The sequence below is a fragment of the Dasypus novemcinctus genome, chromosome 21 (assembly GCF_030445035.2).
Source record: "Dasypus novemcinctus isolate mDasNov1 chromosome 21, mDasNov1.1.hap2, whole genome shotgun sequence".
NCBI lineage: Eukaryota > Metazoa > Chordata > Mammalia > Cingulata > Dasypodidae > Dasypus > Dasypus novemcinctus.
In genome coordinates this window covers 72,912,577-72,925,687 of record NC_080693.1, presented here as the reverse complement: position 1 = coordinate 72,925,687, position 13,111 = coordinate 72,912,577, and the positions used below count along the sequence as shown (strand labels likewise).

Genomic DNA, 13,111 nt, shown 5'->3' with positions numbered 1-13,111 from the left:
AGCTCTCCCCCTTATCAAGGCAGGACATGTGGCTCAGAAATGAGCAATTTCCAAATAGGACTTCTCCTCCCCAGCTCCTTTTCTCCCAAGTTGAAATTGCTGGCCAATTATATGTAATCACCTGCAGAAAGGCTAACACATTCTGGCCTTTGGACAATGGAAATATTTATTTCCGTTATGAATAGGTTCTCTAGTAGCCTTAGAGGGTAATGAAGCTGGAAGAAAAGCAGGTGTTGTCTCAGAGCCCTGAGGGAAAAGGTGAGGAAGAGCATTTTTAATATTCTAAACTGTGATTGCTTAGCTGCAGAGAAGACATGACAGGTGTGAAATCATGAGGGATTCTCCTTGAAAGGACTGGAATGGTATCCTTTGATTAAAAGGATCAACTGGAAGTGAAGTCTACAAAGCTATTCTCCCCTGCCCAGGAGGGGGCACTGTGGTCGTACTGATTTCAGGAGCCCTTTCCAACCATGCATTTCCTCTCCCTTGGACACTGGCTTTTCAACTCCCATTTATTCTTTGCCAGGTTTATGTGCCCTCTCTATCAACCATTCCAATTCTTACTTGGCCTATCCTGGAAGCCTGACTACAGGGGATATTGTGCTTTATGATGGAAACTCCCTGGTAAGTAGACAGTGACCCAGACGTGATCCAGCCCCTGCCTTGGCCATGTGGCCCATGGAACGTGATAAGCAGGCCCTGTTGCAATGGGATGGGGTGCCAAGGTGAGAGCAACACCGTGGGAGTTTGTTCTGACCGCTGCGGGTGGGTGTGAAGGGGAGGGCGGTGCCCGCGTGTCCGTGGTCTTTGCTCTGGGGCCGGCTGTCAGCCAGCGCGATGGCGAGGCAGCACGCCAGGTGTGGTCAGACATCTGCGCATAATGGAAACCACCTGCCAGCTGATGGGCGACTAATGGAATGTGTCACACTGCGTGTGTTACACTGCACGTGTCACGGCCTGAGGCAGTGTGCAGCTGCTTCACATTTCCTGTCCTCTGTCTCAGGCTTCACAGGGTGGGCCAGGATTGCTGCGGGAAGTCCCCTGAGGACACAGGAGGGAGAGCTGCGACGACGTCACTGCCTGAGTGCACAGTGGGGAAAAGGCTAGGAACAGAGTGGTTCTCGAGGTCAGATCTCGATGCCCCAGAAAAGACGTACGGCTTCTATGCACATGATCTTGTGGGAAGAGGGAGACAGGGAGCTCAGTAGATGAGAGAGAAAGAAGCAGCAAGAGGGAGCTGAAGTCACCTTCACTCCCACTGGCCTCAGTGTCCATCCTCTCTTTTCACCAACAGAAACCCGTCAGCACTGTTGCTGCCCATGAGGGGATGCTGGCCGCCATCACCTTCAATGCCTTGGGCTCCAAACTGGCGAGCGCATCTGAAAAAGTGAGTGGCCCCTCGTCCCTGTCCACGCTGCTCCTCCCTGGGAGTTCAGTGGACATTCCTGCAGTGCCCAGAGACCTGATGGAACAAGACTGGAGAGCCGAGGACTGCCCAGCCCTGGGGCCCCTGCAGGTTGTGCTGTACTGATCCATTGTTCATTCAGCAGACCCAGGGCCCACTCTGCAAGACACTTTGCACAGAAACTGAGGGCTTTATTAAGAAAAGCACAGGCCAGTCCGCACAGATACGAGAGATGCTGCATTTCACAAACATAGTATAAGCAAAGGCCTTTCTACTTAGCAGGAGAGATTGGTCTCTTCTGACTGGAATAATCAGGCAGAATGATCAAGTTGAATGTCAAATGTCATGAAAAACAGATGTATTGTGACAGGCAGAGATGGGATATTCTCGGAAGACAGAGCAGTTTGAGCAAATCATGTGCACACATGCACACACACACCCCCACACCTGGGACCAGAGTGGAGGGGGAGGAGGGAGATAAGAATCCTTAAAGCATGATCCAGGAAGTGCTTCTGGGGCACATTACAAACAAAAGAAAAGCCTCTATGCTCAACACTCTGTGTTTCCTCCTCAGAGAGATGTTCAAAACCAAGAAAACAAACTTCTCTGTAAAGGGGAATCTGTGCGAAGCCATTCATAGTTCCTCCTTTTCTTCTCCAGGGCACAGTCATCCGGGTGTTCTCTGTACCTGATGGCCAAAAACTCTATGAGTTTCGGAGGGGAATGAAAAGGTCTGTGTTCAATGTAAAACCCATTTTAAAGTACCCACAGAAACCCTGCAGTGGACGCCTGGCAGCCACTAGGGAGAGGACAGAGGGCGTGTCCTCCTCTCACCTAGAGGAAGTATAACTGTACTTTCTCAGGTAATTGACTTCGAGGCTCCCCTAGTGCTTAGTGAAACTGAGAGCATGGATGCTGTTTGAGCAGGGAATTCAGCCAGGAGATGTCCTTTTTAGATGTGTGCATGAATGGCTGGCAAAGGGGAAATGAGAGAGCTGGGGGTTACAATCCAAAAATAATTTCTTCCATGGAAACAGGGTGGTGTGACGTGGTTATTTGGGATCTTATCAGCTGTGGGGTTTGCAACCATCCTGGTGCACAGAGCAGCTGGGAGGCTCCCAAGCTGGCAGTAAGGAGTGAGTCCTCTTTCCCTGACTGAGAGTAAGGGCTCTGCCCTGCTCCTTCTCAAGCATGAACGTGCCCTTTTATCAGTCTTTCTGATGTTAATTTCTAAATAATGAATAGCATACTGATGAAGGAATTTTAGAATACCTAGCACTCTTCAGATACATTTAGTTTTCATATAAAGCTGATCTTTGAGCTTTAAGGCAACAGCCCTCATTTTTTGGCTTATGAGTCCATCTGTTGCTGTGTTCCTAGGTACGTGACCATCAGCTCCCTGGCCTTCAGTATGGACTCACAGTTCCTCTGTGCATCAAGCAACACTGAGACCGTGCACATTTTCAAGCTGGAATCCCTCACTGAGAGGCAAGTACAGTGACCAGTGCCAACACAGACCATGTGGCAGGCACATAAAATATTTTTTAGACTACAGAAGTCAGATGCTGGCTGTTCTGTATTGCCATCCACTGCCCGCAGAGCAGATTTCTTTTATTTTTTAATGCCATAGATGTGGTTTTGCTTGTTCCCATCTTCTGCGAAGTTGTGGGTGTGTGCTAGTAAGACCTTTGCGGCATTATGCCCAAAAACACACATTAGAATTGGCATCCCATTTTGGCCCGTGATGGGCCATGAGATCTTGGGCAAGGAATTTAATCGTTCTGTACCTCAGTTTCCTCATCTGTAAAATGAACCTGTCAATAGTGCATGCATCTTAGGGCTGTTGTGAAGATCAAATGAGTTGGCTGCCCTAACACGTTTTGGATAATGCCTGTCATGTAGTAAGCACTAGTAAGTGTGAGCCAATGTACCTAAAAAACAGGTACATATTCATTATTGCTGTTAGTGCCACCACTGTGTGGTTGGTAACAATTTTTAATGCCCATGAGTGAAACTGGCAGGAGGGGGGAGAAGACTGGCAGGATAAAACATGGTGGGTGGGAGCCAGCAGTGTGTATTTGATTTCTATTGCTATTGTAACAAATTTCCACAAACACAGGTGCTTAAAACAGCAGTGTGTATCTCATAGCCCTGTAGGTCAAAAGCCCGCGATGGAATGGCTGTGTTCTCTGCTTAGGGTCTTGCAGGCTGAAATCTGGGAGTTGACCAGCTGTGGTCTCATCTGCTGTTGGCAGAATTCAGGTCCTTGCAGTCGTAGCAGTGAGGTCTCTGCTTCCTGCTTGTTGTCAGCCAGAAGCTATTCTCAGTTCCTGGGAGCCACCCGTCTTCCTTCTCATAGAGCCGTCAAGTCACATTGAACCCTTCTCACACTTGGGATTTCTCAGACTCTCCCTTCTGCCTTCCTCTTCTGCCTCCAGCCAGAGAAAGCATTCTGCTTTTAAGGGCTCGTGTGGTTACATCAGTCCCACCTGGATAATCTTATCTAAGGTCAACTGCACCGTGCGTCATAACAGTCGTGGGAGTGCTAATGCGTCATGTTCACACGTTCCAGGATTTAGGATTAGGCCATTCCTAGAAATCTGCTCAGCCTTAGTGTATGTGCATCAGCTTATAGCCGTTAAATGCCTGCTAGGTACATGATCAGGTCCACTCTTCAAGGTATTTTCCATTGGAAAATGACGCCTATTACCCATGGCAGTTTCACTTTACCCAGCCGTCCTCACAGCAAGGCCAAGATCCTGATTCTAGCTGCCCATGGTGGGCAGCTCACACCTTTCCTTGAGGGACTTCCAACACCTTTTGTCTCGTGATACTTCTTTGTGGTGTCATTATAGGGAATTGAAAATGAAGTCTTAGTGATATGCTCAGTTACCACTCTGAAAGCAGGTGGTAGAGTTAGCAATGATAGTGACAGTTTTCCATTGGCAGAACATGTCCTGTCTAGAGAGCATTTTTACATGGTTCCCCACAGTATTCCCAGAGGGCAGGCAGGGTGGGAAATAAGATTCCAGGTTCATAACTGAGAAAACTGAGGTTCATTGAGGTTTAAGGTCTTGTTCAAAGTGGGCCTCTCCCTCCAAACCCAGGATTCTTTCTGCCCCCTTATACACGCCTGCTAAGCTTCTTTAGAGATGCCCCAGACATTAAGTACCCTAGTAAGTACCCTACGGATGTGCTCCTGGGCTGGACTTCACAGCTATCCCAAGAGAGGCCTCTCTTCTGTGAATGAGAGAAATTCTTCTCTTCCTAATGTTGCAGAACACCCATGAGAAAAATTCTCTTTCCCCCTCGCTGGTGTGAGATGGTTCCTGACCTCTGTCCCTCCCTCCACTGAAAATCCCTTGGCAGTCACCAGCAAATCCAGTGGATTTTTCAGTAGTGACCGTGCCTTTCCTCTAGAGACTGAGGGTGACATTTTTGAAAACACTCTTTCCCCTGAAACGTTGTCGCCCACCTGGCATCTGTACTCTGGATTCCTCCCTTCTCGCTGCTCAGCTTTCCCCCTTTGAGCCTTCGTCGCGCCTTTGTCTCCCAAGGCTCGTTGTTTGGCCCGGGGTTCCTCTTACTCTGTATGCTTTCCCCAGAGATTATGCCTACTTTCTAGTAAGGCAGCTTCTAAAACGCAAGCCCTGAGCTCTTCCAAAGCTTAAGGTAACTCTTTGCTGTAGAGGGCTTGAGCAGTGGAGGGAGGCTGAACTGTGAGGACACCTTGGCACCCCAAGACGCCAGGATCGAACCATCTCAAACCGCTCAGTTCAGCTGTGGCTCCATCTGGGTTTATTACTGGAGTACAAAGACAGGTGGCATCTCAGCCTGAAATGGCTGTTTGGACTAATTTTCTTTTCCAGGCTCTCCAATTTCTGTCAGTAATCTCAAGTGTCAGACTTTGAGTCGTTCTGGACTCTCCCTTTGGCTGGCACCCAAAGTCAGTGTGTCCTTGAGCCTGTGGCCCCTTTGGCCTCCTCAGTCCTGGCCCTCTGGCTGTCGCCCTGAGTCTTCAGCGTCTCTTCTCTGCTTGGTTTCAGTAATCTTCTCTTTGGCCTCAATCCTTCCAGTCTCATGTTACCAGCCATTCTATCTCTTCCTGCCAGATTAATCTTCTTAAAATGCTCCTTTGAATATGTTACCTCCCTCCTCAGAAACCTTCGGGGTCTCCCCTCTGCCCTTAGGAAGAAAGCCTCAGCTGCTCTACCCTGGCTGTCAGACTTCCTCCTCTTCTGCCACATTCTCTCTGAGCCACTCCATTAGATGGGCTTGTGAGGCATTCCTTATCTGTGTCCACACTTGCAGTGCCCTCATGCTGGCCTCAGAGAGGTCATCTTATAAACCTGCATTGCCATGTGCCAGGCTCCTGGCCAAGCCTCCTACCTGTGCTATCTCCTTTTTTTTTTTTAATGATTTATCCCCCACCCCTCCGTTCCCCCCCATTGTTCTGCTCTCTCTGTGTTCTTCTATGTCTGCTTGTATTCTCATTAGGCAGCTCTGGGAACTGATTCTGGGACTTTCTGGAGAGGGAGAGAGGTGATTACTCTTTTGCGCCACCTCAGCTCCCTGTTCTGCTGTGTCTTCTTATTTTCTCTCCTCTGTGTCTCTTGTTATGTCATCTTGCTGTGCCAGCTCTCTGCGTCGCCTGGCACTCTGTGTGGGCCAGCTTGCCCTCACCAGGAGGACCTGGCATCTAACTCTGGACCTCCTATATGGTAGACAGGAGCCCAATTGGTTGAGCCATATCCATATCCCTGTGCTACTTCTTTCATTCTCACTGCAGCCCTCTCGAGCAGGTGACTGTGATTAGCCCAGTTTTACAAATGACAAAACATGGGGACCAAGAGAGTACAGAATGACTCAGCTCTTTATCCTCTCTGGCCCTGAAGTAACTCTTGCCTGTACCATTTATGTGGCTCAGAATATTAACTGCTTAAGTTGTTTTCTTTTTAAAAATGTGGGCTATGTCTTCACCTTGAATACAAGGTTTGGCTACTCTACCTCTTTGGGGTTCTAGAGAAGGCAGTACAAGTAGGTTTTCATGATGCTTAGGATCATAGAATCATAGCAGGACACCAGTAGCATCCCAGCCACTTTCAGATGAGAACCTCAAGGCCCAGATCTTTGGAGGTTTTCCAAAGATCACCAAGCGATCTGTAACAGAGTGAGAAATAGATGACAGAACTTCTGAGCCTTGTGTGTGTTCCCCATTGGGACCTAGTCATTAGACAAGTGGCTTCTCAGGGAGGGGCCTTGTGGGAGCCCTCGTGGTGGCTGTGGTCCTTGGGGTGCTGCCCACTGTGCTGAGCCCTGAGACAAGTGTCTCTGAGGCCATTCTCAAGACTCTCCCCACCACCTATGTCTGGGAGAGACCCTGGGTTGAGACTCGATGACTGCAGGGGATATAGCCAGGTCCCTTTGAATTATTCTCACCATTATGACTCCCAGGGAGCTTGGGTGGCTCCAGGGCTGTCACCACATACTGCCCCAGGCATTGTGCCTGCAGGTGTGCATCCCACACAGTCTGGTTCAGAAGGCCTTAAAATTGAGATCAGTCTGTTTTCTGAGAGCCTGGTAGAAGGCTTGAGCTTCTTTTACAGAGTCCAGATCTCATTTCCATCTCATTCTCTACTGTAGTCCTCTTTGGAAACCTAGGAATCAGACAAATCATCAGATACAGGTTTTGTAATGCTACGAGAGTGGTAGCATTGGGAACCTTTTAACAACTTTACAATAGCCCTTCTGAAGGACAAACAAGCCCTTGGTGCTATTTTGTTATTGCCAGAATAGTATGTTCTGAGTTCTGGGTGGGCAGAACGTTATGCTAAGGCACAGTTTCTTCCTGTGGCAGTGAGTGCAGCTAATTACACTTGGGTGTGTAGATTATTGGAGAGATACCAGCACCCGCAGCTCAATCTCGTCTTTGCCTGTGTGTCGCTCCCCTAGTCGACCAGAAGAGCCTTCGACCTGGAGTGGCTACGTGGGAAAGATGTTCATGGCTGCCACCAACTACCTCCCCGCCCAGGTGTCCGACATGATGAATCAGGACAGGGCCTTTGCCACCGGGCGCTTGAATTTCTCTGGGCAGAGGAACATCTGCACCCTGGCAACGTACGTATGGTATCACCCCTTCCAAACAAGCATCAACCATAAACTTTTATAAATGTGTTTTCCCAAAGCACAAAATTCTGAAACTCCGAGGAAGAAAGAAAAGAGGAGACAGGCAAGAAGAAAAGGTGGACAGCATCAAAACCCTACTGCCCTGCAGTCCCACCAGCGCTTTTTCTTGTTGATCCTAATACATATTTGCAGGGGTTAGCTGGAAGCTAAGGGTATTTTAATCTTTTGGTTATGATGATACTGTCTTGAAAACAATTCCTATTTTTATATAACTATATAGAAAGCCTCTAGTTCCACTTTCTAGGTTCAGACACCTACAGGGTTGACAGATGTCTTATCTAAGCTGATACTAGACTAAAGAAGTTTAAACATTTAGAAAGTAAAACTAACCAGCAAAGATGCTGAGCTAAATTTGCACTTTTCTCCTTTCTGTTTCTGTTTTTTGTTGGTAGAGGCTTTTCAAAGAATTAAGAATCTTTACATACATTAATTTATCTCATCCATGCAATTATGTTTCTAGACAGTAAGTCATCCTTAAGGTAGAAAACTGTGGCAGAATGCAAAGAAATAGCCAGAAACCTGGGATCAGTGGGTGAAGAATTTGCATATGACAGGAGAAAAATTGTTGACCACTAGATGAGCAAGACTTTGTCAGTGGAGACTAGTCTGTGGCCCATCTTTGTTGTGGTCACACTTCTTGTTTTCCTTGACTTTTAGGATCCAGAAATTGCCAAGGCTGTTAGTTGCCTCATCTGGTGGACACCTTTACATCTACAATTTGGATCCTCAGGATGGAGGAGAGTGTGTTTTAATCAAGATGCACAGGTGAAGATAATAGTTTTCAAAAAGACAGCCTTTCAAAAGCTAGATGTGTAGAGTTGTCACTTTGCCAAGAACAGTGACCAGCTTCGAGGCTTTTGCTTCGTCCTCAGCAGTTTCAGTGACAGACCTCTAGTGGGCAGTTGCTTTGTGTGGGGCCCTATGTTAGCTACCCTCAGCATGGCATATTGTTCTGGAAAAGTGCCAACATGAGTGTCATTCAAAATACAATCTCTTTCTGCTGGACTTTGCTCCTAGTACAGTCCCTAGTATATAATGGGAGCTCAAAAATGTAGTCAATGGATTGGATTGCATTGGAGTGGAATGAAAAGTTCTCCTAACTTCTGCAACCAAGTGCAAGGCCACCTTTTTTCCTGCTCTGGATGGCATCGTGAGCTGCCCCCCATCCCCATGCCTCCTTATTCACATATCTTAGTGCCCATGCTTGAGAGTACCAGGAATAGCAAAGGACCAATCTTTGTTTTTTTTAAACATAAGAAAAGTGGGTCATTTTGAAGTCAAGTGATTGACCTCTGCTAATTTAAGGTCACTTGGGTGACCTAGTAATGTACCCATGGGTCTCTAATTTAAACCCAAGTAGCCAAACATGTGCTTCCTAGTGCTTTTTCTTGTGAAGGTTTTTTGGACACACAGTGATTTCTTTTTTCTTCCTTTCCTTCTCAAATGTTGCAATTAGCTTGCTTGGCTCAGGAACAACAGAGGAGAATAAAGAAAAGGACCTCAGGCCTTCATTACCTCAGTCTTATGCAGCAACTGTAGCCAGACCAAGCACATTTTCAGCCTCCACGGTGCCAGGTGAGCAGCCAGCTGGACCAAGCGGTGTGGGAAGTGTGGGAGGGGGACATATTTCTACAGTGACCTTCCCATCATTGTTATTGATGGATGGCATATTCTCCCTGAATTATTTATTTTCTCACAGGTGAGGCCATGGTTATAGCCCTTAAACTTGGGTCCTTCAGTGGGGCGGGCATAGCACAAGATGATTGTTTCCCTAACAAGTAGCGTTAACTCTTTGCTGCTATGGGAATTCTGAAGAAGTGTAAGATTTTAGGCATCTGGGGTGGATGGGTAGGTGGCAGCGGCTTGGAGAGCACACATGGTGGATTTTGACTCACTTCAGCACAGTCCAGTCCAGAGGCAAAGACGGCCTCCCTGGTTTTTTTGGACTATATTTTTCTGAGGATCCTGCTCTTGGCTCATGGCTTCTTTCATTTCTGGCATTTGTCATTCTTGGTTTCCAGGTTATTCTGAGGACGGCGGGGCGCTCCGAGGAGAGGTTATTCCTGAGCATGAGTTTGCGACGGGACCAGTGTGTCTTGATGATGAAAATGAATTCCCCCCTGTGAGCATTAGGGATCCTTAGAAGAACAGCTCAGTCTGTGTCTTTGGAAGAAACCCTTCACCTCCTATGAGAGGCGAAGTCACTTTCTCTGTTCTCTCATCTCTAACAACTAATCCTCTCCACTAATATTCGGAAAACCATAGAAGGTTTATTGTACTTTGTGCTTCAGATCCTACAGGCTAGACATTGAGTGTCATGCTACATTCTGACAGCATTAGAATAACCAATACTAACCCAGGGAATCCGTGGCTGGCTTCACTGCATATGGAGGCTGGAATCCTTTACCTTTGCTTCTGTAGCACTGTCTTTGCTGCTCGTAGGTAGGAACTTATATCTGTAAAATAGATGCTTTTGAAGAATGCTGCCTCCGTTGTGCTAAAGGTGATCCTTTTACAGGGATGGGCTGCGTGTTCAGGATGAGCTGAGCTGCCCCCACCAGTGAGCTTTCACCTCTACCTCTCTGGCTTCCAAAGGGACAGAACTGACCCTCCCCAGTGGCAGCAGGCCCTTATTAAGAAACAGTCAGGGAAGGCCAGGGCCAAGGCTGCAGTGTGTGAACTCACCTGGCACTTTTAGCTGGCTTCCCAGTGGCTTGCCCAGCTGTCTGGTGGTGGGGTCAGGGGCCAGGCAGAACTGGCTGGGTGCTAGGCTCGACTTCTAACAACTGCACCCAGCCTCCATGGCTTCTGATTCTTAAAGCTCCTATCTGGGGCAAGACATAGATCCCTCCTGTGAGCTTCAGCTAGAAAGCTTTCCAGAAAATCATTTCTAGAGCAGAGGCTGTGTTTAGGCCAACACCTGGAGAGCCAACTGAGCTGAGCCCCCTGAGCCGGAGAAGAGAAGATGCTATCTGCCCATGAGGTCTTGGTATATAATGTGTTCTATTGACCATTATTTTGTGTTAGTTGAGGTTCTGTCTGCAAAAGAATGAAGCTCAGGTGTGGCTTCTTTCTCCTACAGATCCATGGGGCAACCTATAAGCATATTTAGCTAAAAAAAAAAACCAAACTGCTGCAGGACCCTTTCCTTTGTGCACGACTGGGGCACCTGCTGCCATTTTCCCCTGGCTTCATTTGGGGCTGTGGATTATTACATGACATTTCAAGTTCTGGCTTTTAATAGGTAGGTTGCCAAATATATTGCCAACAGGCCAAGTTAATTTTTTCATGTTGGAGAGCAGTTGCTCTTAAAAATCCTAATTATAAATTAATCTGGTGGCTTGCTGCCGACTTATAAACCAGCCATGTGCCTTTGAGTTCTAGGCCTCAAATATCCATAAGGTTTTCTTTTTTTTTTGGTGTCCCCAAAAGCTGGTAGTTACTTGCCTAAAGTTGCATCATCCAGGAACTGCAGCATTCACTAAGTCAGATGCTGTGGGGAGGAACGTGACCAGCTTCTCAGACACTCATTAGGTTCCATCTCAGCAAGTGTGGTAAAAGCTCAAACTTCTATAAAAGACTGTTCAATTATTAATTAGGTTCTTAATTATAATCAGAGTAAACCTCACAAGTTCTTATTTTTGCAGAATGGAGGTACTTTGGATATTGGCACTTAGGAGGTGGTTTCTTGCCACAGAAAACTTGTATAAGATAACAGTTATCTGTGTAAACCGTTTGTTGGTGTAAGTTGGAGATGTGTAAGAACTAGTGCTAAAAATTGTCAGGAGGCCTTTTACCTAAACGATGCTGGAAGCTCTGCCAGTTGTCCTGTTTCTTTCAAGGACCAAATGAGTAAATGTGGATTTGAATTGCTTTAGGGATTTTTATTTCTGCACAAAGAATACTTCTTGCCAGTGGCACTGTTGATCTCAGGCTCCCCACGGTGGCTGTTAGACCTCACAAGTGTTGGGCAGCCCCTGTGTGCAGAGCCAGGTGCTAGTATGGGGGTCATCCAAAGGACCGGGAGGCCCAGTCCTGCCTGAGCCTCCAGCCAGGCCGGCGAGGAGACTCAGTGACACGCAGGCTTCGTCATCTCACCACAATGTCTAAAGACTGAGCGCTGCTTGGAGGCTCTCTCAACATGGACTGCCTCCGTGCATGCCCAGAGATGCCAGAAAGCTTCCTGTCTCTGCTTTTATTCTGAATCGTCATGCCTGTTGCAAGTATTTGTCTAGAATTGCACTCTTAATCACATTCTTTAACAACTTCTGGGGTTGCAAAAGCATTTTGGAGACTCGGCTTGGTTAAAAATCACTTCTCCTTTAAATATGAATATATGCTTGCGTGGATAATCTACATCAGGGGCTCAAATCCAACACATCCCACCAGGAACTTTGCCTTAAGCACATGGGCCATCACTAGTGACCTTTTTTATAAATATACTGACACTATCCAGGATCTCCTTGGGATTTACTTTGCTCCAAGAACAATGAAGCAAAATAGAAGTCACCCTTTCTGATACCTTAGAAAGATGTTGTCTTTGGGAGGATGAGCAGCTTTTGTTTTAGGAACAAGCCAACCTTTACAAGTCGGCATCTTTTCTGAGAATAGTCTTGATCTTGTGACCAAAATTAAGGGAATTGGGACCAAGGGTTTTTACTGACTTTTTAATCATGATTTAGCAGTCTGTGTTTACAAGTAAGATGAGCCTTTAAAAAGTGCACATAAACATATAAATATATATACATGTACACACATATGCATTTCCTATAAATAGTATTTCCTGAAACTGTGTCATACTAGCTTGCACCTAAAAAGATGAGTTTTCTGTGGTCCTGAGCGTGGAGTCAGTCCATAGCCAGATGGAGAAGCTCTGCAGTGCCCACCCTCTCCCTACTGACCCTGCAAGGGCCCAGATCTGCTAATGATACAACCTGCCCAACAGCCTCTTCCTGGAAAGAATAAGGCCATTCTGTTTTGATTTTGGTAGATAATCTTGTGCCGTGGAAATCAGAAGGGCAAAACGAAGCAGTCATGATGAGACGCACACCTCAGAAATCAGGACATCCCCTGTCAGGTGGTTTTGGAGAAAACAAGGAAGGTGGAAGAATGGAGTGTGATTGTGTATGCAGGAAGGGGGGCAGGGGGCCCGGAGCTCAGCCGCCTGGCGCAGGGTGTGGTTCACTCCTCACCAGACTCTCCTCAGCCCTGGTTGCCAGGGGCGTGGTAGACATTGTATACCCATTATGTTATTTAAAATATGTTAAAACGATTACATGAATGCCAACTAACATTATTGGTATATAACCAGAATTGTATATTAAAAGGGGTATCCTTTTTAAATGTATGCTGTGTAAAAATGTACTTAGAGGAAAATCTCTGAATTGTATTTCTTGTACATTACGTACATAGAAAGAAACTATTTTAGCCAGGCAAATATTTTTGCAGTGATTGGAATAAATCATTTATTACCTTTGAGTCCCATTTAGGACACTAATAATAAAATCATGGCAATGCATC

The 13,111-nt window shown here is 46.7% G+C and overlaps 2 protein-coding genes across 10 annotated transcripts in view; one reads left to right on the top strand and one right to left on the bottom strand.

The window, feature by feature from the left end:
• The window catches only part of WIPI1 (WD repeat domain, phosphoinositide interacting 1), a 37,872-nt gene extending 24,763 nt beyond the window's left edge, over nt 1-13,109 (top strand). For 4 of the 6 annotated variants that reach the window (XM_071210777.1, XM_023589092.3, XM_058284617.2 and 1 more), the window contains 8 exons: nt 527-624; nt 1,295-1,387; nt 2,066-2,136; nt 2,786-2,893; nt 7,358-7,522; nt 8,249-8,356; nt 9,048-9,166; nt 12,582-13,109. In XM_071210777.1, coding sequence (XP_071066878.1) covers nt 527-624; nt 1,295-1,387; nt 2,066-2,136; nt 2,786-2,893; nt 7,358-7,522; nt 8,249-8,356; nt 9,048-9,166; nt 12,582-12,871 — 1,052 coding nt within the window. In that variant the 3' untranslated portion in view covers nt 12,872-13,109. Of the gene's footprint in view, nt 1-526; nt 625-1,294; nt 1,388-2,065; nt 2,137-2,785; nt 2,894-7,357; nt 7,523-8,248; nt 8,357-9,047; nt 9,167-9,612; nt 9,714-12,581 lie in introns of all 6 variants that reach the window. The other 2 variants (XM_004459481.5, XM_071210778.1) reach the window with 1 other exon arrangement.
• Nucleotides 1,576-13,111, bottom strand: part of ARSG (arylsulfatase G) — a 164,446-nt gene continuing 152,910 nt past the window's right edge. For 3 of the 4 annotated variants that reach the window (XM_071210764.1, XM_071210767.1, XM_071210775.1), the window contains one exon: nt 6,845-7,062. In XM_071210764.1, coding sequence (XP_071066865.1) covers nt 7,033-7,062 — 30 coding nt within the window. In that variant the 3' untranslated portion in view covers nt 6,845-7,032. Of the gene's footprint in view, nt 7,063-13,111 lie in introns of all 4 variants that reach the window. The other variant, XM_071210776.1, reaches the window with a different exon arrangement.